General features: G+C 34.9%; 1 protein-coding gene across 1 annotated transcript; it reads right to left on the bottom strand.

Annotated features, from left to right (window-relative positions):
* Positions 1–11146: 11146 nt before the first annotated feature.
* Positions 11147–11772, bottom strand: LOC133337530 (uncharacterized). The gene has a single exon (XM_061545749.1). It carries the CDS (start codon positions 11765–11767, stop codon positions 11147–11149), a length of 621 nt encoding a protein of 206 aa, XP_061401733.1. The 5' UTR covers positions 11768–11772.
* Positions 11773–12001: the final 229 nt, after the last annotated feature.

Raw genomic sequence — 12001 nt, forward strand, 5'->3', positions numbered from 1 at the left:
TGTGCTGTTCCTTTGGTTCAGTTGCGTATTGCTAGGAAATTAAGATTTAATTAAATATTATATAACAGCAGAAGGATTTAATTTGAAGAGGATATTGATTAATTGCACTAGAAGAGGGCAGATATGAAGATAATTAAATTATTTATGACAGATTTGATTGGATAGGGTAACAACAGACAACAGTGCCAGTAATAATTCTGTTGCTAGTCTGTCAGTAATTGGCATTAAATTTTCTGCGGAATAATTATTCACTCACACTGAATTTCATATCTTTTAACTTTGCCTAGGAATTCAAATAGTCTCATAAGGTATGCAGCTTCTAAATAAAATTCGATGTGCCTTTTTTGAGACAATTTTCTCTGAAGAAAAGGATGAAAGTTTCCTGAACTTTGTAGTGTATATCAATCTGTCATATTCGATCAAGGGAAATCTTAGTATCACCCTCTATAGACAATCCATTTTGGGTCGATTTCATGAGTCGGATTGACAGAAAAAAATACATTACCCGACTCATGAAATCGACCGAAAATGGATTGTCTATAGAGGGTGATACTAAGATTTCCCTTGATCGAATATGACAGATTGATATACACTACAAAGCTCAGGAAACTTTCATCCTTCTCTTCTATCATGGATGCCGCTCTATATACCGCAATTTCTATACATACTTAAGTGCTGCACAGTGTAATATGAAAATGCAAAAATTTAATACAAAACCAGTAAGGAAAGTAGTAAAGTCGGACGGTACCGACTATATGATACCCTTCACCACTTTGGGTATATTCATGAGATGAATCTTAACAGACGTCGCATTTTTTAAAGGACCATGAAATTGGATCTTTAAACATATCATTCTGCAACCGATACTAAATTTTTCATTTGGTCAGATATAGAAGCTATATCTAAATCTGAACCGATTTCAGATTTAACACACATCAATCTAGACCTAATACATTACGCTGTGCCAAATTTCGTGCAATCCGAAAAATATTAAGGGGCTCTGGTACACCATTTACCTTAAATCGGACGAAAATATATGGGAGCTATATCTAAATCTGAATCGATTTTCACGAAACTTAACACACATCATTCTAGGCCTAATTCATTACGCTGTGCCAAATTTCGTGAAAATCGAAAGATATATAGGGACTTTGGTGCACCATTTACATTAAATCGGACGAAAATATATGGGAGCTATATCACGATTTTCACGAAACAACACACATCGTTCTAGACTTAATTTAGTATGCTGTACTAAATTTCGTGCAAATCGAAAGATATATAGGGACTTTAGTGCCCTATTTTTATCTAAAATCGGGCGAAAATATATATGGGAGCTATATCTAAATCTGAATCGAATCATAACAGTCATCGTTCTAGACTTAATTCAGTACGTCAAATAAATGAGCTGTGCCAAATTTCATCCAATTCGGATCATAAATGCGACCTGTACTTTGTTTACAATTTAACATGGACAGACAGACGGACGGGCGAGCGGGCGGACATGCATAAATCGATTTAAAAAGTGATTCTATGCATATTCTCAAAAGAAACCATGTGCCTATCTCGTTTCCTTTTGCTGTTACAAACATATGCACAAATACATAATACTCAGTACCACTGTATGATTAGTACTATCGATCCATCCTCTTGAATTTTAACGTTTTTTCATGCAGATTCGTAATCAGACTCCCTGAAGCCCTTATATTTGATATTTATTTATTTCACACATCCACTGTTCTAATTATGGAAAAAAATGGGATCTTTGGTCCAATGTGGAGAAACGAGGCTATGAATTGGTTTTAATTTGACATTCGAATTCTTTAACACTAGAAAGACTGGAATTTATTTTATTTTCCTATAGCTTATATTTCACAAGAGGTCAAAATGACCGATTTTAGGCAATATAGGTATAGCACTTGTGTATACGAGGAATGCAAGAGGGGGAGAAGCAGCTACTATGATTAATAAACTAGAACTACGTTGTACAAAAAGTCACCAAATTTTAATAAGCTGTGTCATAATATACACAATTGTTTTTATGCTTGAAATTGAAAAACGGTCAAAATGACCGTCGTCGGCAATCTAGTGTTAAATATGCAAGAAAAGCTTCATATTAGTTGTTTTTAGGAGCATAGTCGCGTTGTCCAACGAAAGAAGCTATAAGCGGAACCTGTCTGTCTGTGAGAGTAATACATTAATCAGAACTTGAATCAATTATGCTCGAATGCGAGTCCAAAACGGTTCAAAATACCGATAATATAAAGGTATGGCAGTTAAACTTAAAAGTTACAGTTATACCTATTTCGCTTTATTTTTCGAAATCGTTTCTTATCCACTAAGAAATACAAAAACAAAACTGCAGCCAATTCGGGTGGATATACACTGACCACTTTCAAAATTGTAATAATTAATACCAAGATAAATCATGATCGATAATAGAGAATGTTAGTCCACTACTTCTAGTATCTCCCACACATAATAGATACCAATTTTATGAAAATTCAGCGGAGTATTCAATTTAATCAACCTACAATGGTTTTTTTTTAATATTGCCACTGGTCCTCTCGTTTGTATATCGCATACCCAACTAAATAAATATACGAATAAAAAGTTATATTGCTCGAACCTGACACAATGACTATGACTCCCAGATTTGCTTAAAATTGCAAATGACGTAAATTTTTCATTCACAGAGGGTATTTGTCTTAGGTCAACTGAAATTTTGACTTATGAGCTTTAAAACCACTTTTGAACAGAGCTCCGATTTGCTCGATTTTACTCGCGAGTGAAAAATACTCCCGAGTGGGAGTACGAGTTTTTTAAGGAGTATACTCTTCACTCTTTTATTTTGTTGGGGAGTGCTCGCGAGTACTCCTTATTGAAGAAAAAGAGTGAGAGTTAAAACGTTCGAAATAGAGTAAGAGTTCACTCTAAGAGTGAAATCGACAAGAGTGAAATCTGATCGGTTTCGAGCGAATTTCACTCCCACTCGAATACGAGCGAAGCACTTGCGCTCTTATTTGAGTGGAACAGAAAACAGAGTATACTTGTTTTACTTTTTCTACTCGCAGGAGTATTCCCACTCGAATTCGAGCAAGCTTCACTCTTTACTCGAATTCGAGCGAGCATTTCGGAGCTCTGCTTTTGAAAACGTCGTTCTACTCGAGCGGACTTACGTTTTTATACCCTCCAACTTAAGACAGGCACTACAAATATCTAAAATCGGTTTGGGATTTAATATTGATGCAATGTTATTGTAAATATTCTGTTTGGACATTTCTTATTTTCTATGAAAACGTGCTGCCAAATTACAAACCCCTAGTTCCTGAATGAGGACTAGTCGAATCATTGACTTATATTTTACATTTCCTGCAATGAAAATATTTACCCCCTAGGAAGCTTTATATGGGATCTATACCACCACCTTTATGTGCGATATTTTTTGAAACATGTATATAAATTACCTATTTCCTGAAAACTTATGTGGCACACTATAAGAGCCCGGAATGATTAATTGCAGAAACTTGGTATTGCAATCAATGTTAACATTTTGGACTTAAAAGTTAAAAAATTTGTTTATGGGTAAATGTAAATATATTATAAATGTCGATGTTATTTAATATTTATTCATTAATAATGTCTATTTTTCGCTACTTAGGTCTATATAAGATAAGTTTTAATCATATTTCTAATACACTTACCCTATGTTTATCTACATGTAATGGCCTTAAATTAGGATCAAAAAGTAAGCGTTGAGGTTCTAAATTTACAGGTGATTGTCTTCGTCCTTTGTTGCACAAAGACCATTCGGGATTGATTAATCCCCAAAAGGCTGGACCTATAATAAAATAACAGAAAAAGAGATAAGTGAATAAAAGCATAGATAATTACGAAGATGAAACAAAAGAATACTAAAAATCACATATTATACACTCCATACATGACATCAATGTCCACTTAATGATAAATCACGTTCCATTGCAAAACAATGGCAAAAAACAACCTCCTTAAAAATGTAGTAAAACAACAACGACGACATCGTACATGTAAATATATCTAACGAAATTCCATTGGATCTAAATAATATTCTTCAACAAGTGGCAACATAAGTTGGCTTTCAAAAATGTACCCTACCAAAGAATGTTGTACATCGCTACAACTCGGCGACAGCTACAACAACAAGGATGACATCATTAACAATCACTTTGCCTGTCTTCATTGTTGTTATGTTGCCCATTGTCTGTTGACAATGTAATATTTGATATCAGAGATTTTAAAAGAAAGACAGACAAGTGAAATAAATAATAGAAACAACAATGTTTCCCAGAGTAAGAAGGAGGGACCACCCCTCCGAAAAAAAATTACAAATGCAATTTCCGTTTCTATTCCCTGCTGGGTCCTTCCTCTTCGCCTTCAACCAGACTGTGTTTTTATTTGTAGTCCTACGTTCATTTTCTATTTTTTGCTCGTTCTTCTGTGGCATTCTTCAAATGCCATTAGCGTATTTCACATGACAGAGTGGTGAGGTCACCATATCTTTTATATCCTCCACCATGAGATCGTGGGCATATTAAATTTGTCATTCCGTTTACAACAAATCGAAGTATTTACCGTATACCGCCTAATTTATACATTTTCTGGATCAGAATGAAATTCCACCTACATTTAGCATTGTCTGTCTATCAGGTGAGTTCACCCCCTTTCAGTTTCAATTATATCACAAATTTGTCTACTCTATGTACTTGTGGGCAAATTGAAACAGGACCAACAAGTTAAGTCCGTTCCCAGTTTATTTTTGTTTTCTAAGTTTTAAAAATTTTCAATTTCACAATTTTCAATACCAAATATCCCTCGGATATTTGCTATTGAAAATGAAATATATCGGTTCATGGTTTGGTATATGCACATATAACCTATTTTTAATATGTTTCGGGAATTAAAAAGTTCGACCCAAAATACCTTAATATATTTTATCACTTCATATATCATTCTTATATATAAAAGGAACTAGGAATAACTACTACATGGTGCAGGATGTACAATTTTCGGCCCAGGCGACTTTTTATACCCTTCACCACACTGTGGTACAGGGTATAATGTCTTTTTGCATATGTTTGTAGCAGGCAAAAGGAAACGAGATAGACTCATGGTTCCTTTTGAGAATATGTATAGGATCACTTTCTGAGTGGATTTTTGCATGTCCGCCCGTCCTTCCATCCGTCCGTAGATGTGAAATTGTGAACAAAGTACAGGTCGCATTTATGATCCGATTTGGATGAAATTTGGCAAAGCACACTTATTTGGCCCAAGGACGAACCCTATTAAAATTGAAGAAAATTTATTCAGATTTAGATATAGTCAGTGTTGCAAATTTAGCACTTTTAGTGCTAGATTTAGCACTTTTCTAGCCAAAAAAATGATCTAGCACCTAGAACTTTTTTTAGCATTTTTATTTTTTTCTTGAGTTAGTTACGATTTTGGGTATAATTTCGATTTCACATTGACGCATTAAAATGTTCCTATGTTACACGGTATAAGTTTGATTTTTCAATGTTAAACCAGTAAGAAAAGTAGTGAAGTCGGACTGGGCCGACTATATGATACCCTTCACCACTTTGAATATATTCTACATATTTTCACGAAACTTAGCACACACATTATTCTGGACCTACTTCAGTACCATATGCCAAATTTCGTGCAAATCGAAACTTAGAACTCATCATTGTGGACCTAATTTAGAGATCTATGCCTAATTTCGGGTAAATCGAAAGATATATAGGGGCTTTGGTGCCCCATTTACCTTAAATCGGACAAAACTGTATACGAGAGCTATATCTAAATCTGAACCGATTTTCTTCAATCTCAATAGGGTTTGTCCTTGGGCCAAACAAGTGAGCTGTGCCAAATTTTATCTACATCTGATCATAAATGCGACCTGTACTTTGTTTACAATTTAACATCTACGGACGGACTGACGGACATGCATAAATCGACTCAGAAAGTGATTCTATGCATATTCTCAAAAGGGACCATGTTTCTATGTCGTTTCCTTTTGCCTGTTACAAACATATGCACAAATACATAATGCCCTGTACCACAGTATGGTGAAGGGTATAAAAAGTACCAGTACATCTGTAAACAAGTGTTAAAGTTCGTCCGGTCAGAACGTTTTATACCCTGCAATTCATGTGGTTACTATGGCACCGCCTTCTAGTAGGCTTTTAATTTGGTAAAATAAAAAACCAAATGAAGATGACATTTCTATGGGATCGATGTAAAAATCATGAACCTAAATCGGAAAACTTTTACAAAGGAGTTTTTTTATTAATCGGGAAGCCAAATTATAGTCACTTCAGAGTACCGAAAATGGGTAGCGTCCCACTTTATAATGGAGTTATGTCAAAAGATGGACCTACACATCGGCAGGAAAAGGTTCTAAACCTTAAAAGGACGCAAATTGGATGGAACCTTTATATGGGGGATATGTCCAAACATAGACTTATGTAGAAAATTGTCCTCATAAATATATCCTACCCTAAGAGAACATAGAGAATGCGTCTAAAACCTTCAAAATAAAGAAGGAGCATTACTTTAACATAGGGACTATTTGCAAACCTTCACCTTGACAATTTTTGCATATATGCCATTCTACAAAACCGGTATTAAACCGTTTTTGTGGGAGAATTTGACACACCATTAAAAACAAAAGTTTCAAATTATATATCATATACCCACATTGATAATTTATGGTAGGGAAATTTGAACATAATGAGAATACAAAATATCAAATTACATCCAATTCTGTTAATTTCTCTTATAATATTTTTAACACTTTTATTTGGCACTTCTTAAAAATTTTTAGCACTTTTTTAAACAAAGTCTAGCATTTTTTATCAACAAAGTTTTGGCAACACTGGATATAGTTCACGAAGTGTGCAAAGCTTCGTAAAAATGGGTTCAGATATTGATATAGCTCCCTTATATTATTTTGTCCGATTTTATGTAAATGGTGCGACAAAGCCCCTATATTTCTTTCGATTTGCACGAAATTTTGCATTGTATACTGAATTGTGTCTAGAATGATGTGTGTTAAGTTTCGAGAAAATCAGTTTAGATTTAGATATACCTCCTATATACATTTTCTCCGATTTTATGTAAATGGGGCACCAAAAGTCCCTATATATCTTTCGATTTGCACGAAATTTGGCACGGTATACTCAAATGAGTCTAGAATGACGTGTGCTAAGTTTCGAGAAAATCATGTCAGATTTAGATGTAGCCCCTATATATATTTTCATCCGATCTGAGGTAAATTGTGCACTAAAGAACCAATGTTTGGCCGACGGGCATACAATTTTTACTATAATTGAATGTTTTGTACGTTGAAGTATTTCTAACAACCTCATTTATATATTTGTTCGCATATGACAAATGTATTTACAGAAAATTTGTGGTTTTTTCTGTATTTGTATTTACTGGTGTTGCTGGTGTTCTGCATGTTCATGGGGATTTTCGTGCCTTTGAGATGTAAATCTGTCCCTACCATAGCTCGTGCGTTAAGTTTCGAGAAAATTGGGTTAGCTTTAGATTTAAGTTCGTTCAATTGCATGCCAATGTTCCTTCGAAAAGGGGCGTCTGTTTAGATACATATGTAGAATATACCCAAAGTGGTGAAGGGTATCATATAGTCGGCCCAGTTCGACTTTACTACTTTCCTTACTGGTTTTATCTTGTTTCCACTACACATTTTTAAGTTAATTTTGTTCTGCATAGTTCAGATTTGTTTTTCTTAAATTTTTTCCGCACATAGACATGTTTGCCGAAGATACATGTACTACTTATTGGCGTAGTTGTCTCGACTGAGTAACCCCAATGACTGCTGCCGCTAACACTCTTCCACTCCATAGCTTATTAATTTCTTTTTATCGCATCGGTACATTCCACCACACTCACACCCGGATGCTGCAATGAGCAAACGTGTGTGTGTCGTTTCCGAACATAATCTTTAAAATCAAATCACGTTCTTTCCACTCTGTTAGCTCGGATATGGATATTTTACATGCAAATGTGTCCCCAGACTCACTTAGACATTTGCCCTGTCACCTCGATGCCAGTCTGTCTGTCTGTCGATCTATCGGTCTTTGTTTGATGGCGGCACTGTATTTAAGTGCTTTGACACTATAATGGCTCCCAAAGTGAAAGAAGATGAACCGAGAAAAGAAGGAGAATGGGTATAACAACAACGACAACTTTTCACACCAATCGATGACAATATAATTGCAAAAATAAATGTTTGCTTAGGCTTCGAGGTACTAGTGTAGATTTTTTGCGATTGAAATCTGATAAAGATTTGCGATACTTTATACTCGCTTAAATTACTTTTGTGACTTTCATTTAAATTGTTTTAAATAATCGTCAATTAAATTTGCAGTTTTTTTTCAAATATTTTTTGGGGAGAAGATGCAATGAACGCAAATGTAAGGTAGTCTGAATTGGGAGATATTAGAATAAGTATAAGGTAAATTAAAAAAAAAATACTTTAGCCAGGCCGAAGTTTTTATACTTCACTCCATGAGGTGTACATTCGTAATGTCTATAATTCATCGGAACGTTTTACTAGAGGGGCTATGCCCTAGGTTATTGCTGCCAGTAGAAAACGAAATTCTCAACAACATACACCTCAGTTAGGCTGTATAGAAACATAGACTTATATTGAACATTTTTTTGTGAAGATGTTTTCCAACCACCAAGGCCCGGAATGCTAACTTGCAGACATTTGGTAATGCTAACATATTATCACAGACGAAAGTGGCCATCAAAATACGTACGTATGAAGTGCTGCCTATTAACAAAAAGTGATTTATACTTGTTGTAGATACAATCCAAAATATCACATACGAGTAAACTCGGTTCAAAGGCATGCCAGAAATCCAGAAATTTCGAACATTTGGGGTTATACTTATATGGGGACTATGTGAGATCATGGACCGATTTGGGTAATTCTTAATAGGAAAAAATTGCCTACCTATGAGCAAAAAAATATATAATTACAGCCAAACTCGGTGCAATATATGCCTGAATTGTCAAAGTACCGAAATTGGGGGATACAGTTATATGGGACTATACCAAAACATTAACCTATTTTGAAAAATTTTGGTCGAAAAATTTGACACCCGATAAGAATTGAAAATATGAAATTAGAACCTATTGGGTTGAAAAATATATCCCGAATTTTTCAGATACCAAATATTTAAGGTACTGTAATATAGGGGGACTATCCCGAAAATTTGGGGTAATATCGATAGTTTTTGTAGAGAGGTCTCCTACCGCATGAGAACCCAAAATACAAAATTACAGCAAAACGATTGATAAATGTGACCAAAATCTCCAAAATATTGAATAATGAGGAGTACCGTTATAATTTGTGGAATGAAGATTTGAGAACCCGAAATATCAAATTTATAGCCAATTCAGTTTAAAAACGCGAAATCTCCAAAATACCAAATAATGGGCGGATCCGTTATATGAGGGCTACACTGAAACTTGGGCCAATATTGGTAGTTTTTGGTAACCTATGGGAGTCTTAAATTAAACATTACGCCAAACATGGTGCCCAAAGTCCCAGAAAACCAAATTTTGGAGATGCCTTTATATTGGGATATGGAAAAAATGGAACCAATATCGATAGATTTCTGGTGGGAAGAATTGCTAAACAATGAAAATCCAAAACTACAGCAAATTCGATGGAGAAGTGTTTCCAAAATAGTGAATATTGGGGTACAGTATGGGTATATGGGTGATATTCCAAAAATGGAGGACCTATATTTTTTAACCCTCAGCCTTATGACTAATGAGGTTGTATACACTTTTATACGGCATTTGCATCATCGATAAATTGGTTTTAAACCCTATGTTTCTTTAAGACAATTTCGAGTCTATTTCCAAATGTCCGCCCGTTTGCCTACCCGGCTGCTGCACACGATATCCCTTGATGGGAGTAACATATGTCATCGAAACTTTGCATATCTTAATATCTCTTCCAAACTTAGTTCAAGTTCAATGATGTGGTACTACTTCTGATACTTCCCACCAAATGGTCAACATTGTACACTATCCGATTTGAACCAAACTTGGTACAAAATACTAGCTACAGAAAGCCTATATCAAGTCCGAAGATGTTACCCATTGGTCCACTCCTTTCCATACCTCACCCACAAATGGTCAACATTTATAAAATCAATATCAGGCGAATGTAATGTCCAATTTGAACCCAACTATTATTATTATTATCAAGCCCATATCATGTCCGATGATGAGACCTATTGGTCCAATCCTTCTGATACCTCCCAACAGATGGTCTACATTTTCAATATATTTCAAAATCTAATGTTAGGCGAAAGTAATGCCCGATCTGAACCACATTTTGCATAATTATTTTCTCCAAGCAAGTCTGAAGGTGTGACCAGTCGGCATCCTCTTCTGGTGCCTTCCCCAAAGGGTCAACATTTTATAAACTTGTAAATGTAATTTTAATCGAATCGATTTGATGAGCAATATAAAGCGATAATAAAACCTGTGTGTAATTCCATAGACCTCCGCAAATCATAGTCTGAGGGTTCATATCTGTCGGCAATACCGACTAACACTTTTACTAGTTTTACCAAAACATCTTAGAGGTAGTTGCAAAGTATGTTCAAAATTTCAAATCTCAATCTTAAATATTGTTAGTTCAATCATAATTTCAGCAGATAGACAGATGATCGGACATAGCTATCTCGTCATAGGATTTTATGCTGATAACAATTTTTGCATTACCTATGGGACGTAAAAAATTCTTTCATATTATCAGCCTAGAACAAACAATGTGTCGAAATAATACCCAAGATCTACAATCGCCGATGTTCAATTCTCATTAAGGACTCTCCATTAAACTGAAATATTACTCACTTGATAAGTTTAAGGGAGAATATTTTTGTAATCCCTAAGTCCATGTATTCTTGAATAACTTCAGGTTATCATCTATAAAGTAAAACCGATAATTAAAAAACATTATCTAAAAAGTATCGGCATACTATATATTTCACCTTTTTTCTAATTTTCATACAAAAATATTAATAATTTTCAATGTTTAGTTTCTAACACTTCACGATTTTGCAATTGCTTCAGGAATTAATGATAACAACAATGAATAACCCATCAATGCAATATTTGCGCCCGATCCGCGTAGCATATTCTCCATAACGTTAGAACCAAATTGTGCCAGTAGAGCAGACATTGCCATTAATCCATAGATGAGATTATTTTCATTGACCGATAAAAATACCAATGAGACCACATTGCCCAAAATCGATAGTTCTTTAAGCGTCTCCGTGGCACTATCTTCGCCATCTTCATTATCGAATATCTTGAAAGTTAAATCGAAAACCAAGGGCACCACAAATAATGCATGTCCCAATGCCAGGGAAGAGGACTGTTCAGATAACATATAGAGATCGATATTTATCAGCGGCACCGTCATTATATCCACACAGCATTGTGTTATATGTTGAGCTTTACGCATGAAACTGTCTTCGGCCGATGGTGGATCTAAAGATTTTTGACTGTTACTACGCCCTTCGATGATGTTGGCATATAGACCGAAAACGCCATGATACAATCCCACTGCACAGGCGGTGAAAAGGAAGGGATGTTTTGCGGGAGCAACCAAACTAAGAGCATATCCAGATGAACCAACCAAGAGGCCATTGAAAATTGCATCAACCATGGTAATTTGGAAAACGTATTTTTAATGATTTTTTTTAGAAAAATTGAAGACAAAAATGTACTTTTTTCTTTGGAAAATATACCGAAAATGAAAACAATTTGAAAATTTATTCCAAGGTAATACATATTGTAAAAAGCAAGGAAATATAGTAAAACAAGTAAAAATTATTTTAAATTCAATGGGTCCGAACTTTTATATCCTTCAACATGAGGTGGATATTCCAAAAAACCTAAA

Source organism: Musca vetustissima, unplaced genomic scaffold, assembly GCF_032173495.1.
Source record: "Musca vetustissima isolate MV318-11 ecotype Yass unplaced genomic scaffold, APGP_CSIRO_Mvet_v1 utg70705, whole genome shotgun sequence".
Classification (NCBI taxonomy): Eukaryota; Metazoa; Arthropoda; class Insecta; order Diptera; family Muscidae; genus Musca; species Musca vetustissima.

Excerpts from the sequence above, each read along its gene's own strand:
- LOC133337530 (XM_061545749.1), bottom strand. The coding sequence starts at position 11,767 with ATGGTTGATGCAATTTTCAATGGCCTCTTGGTTGGTTCATCTGGATAT.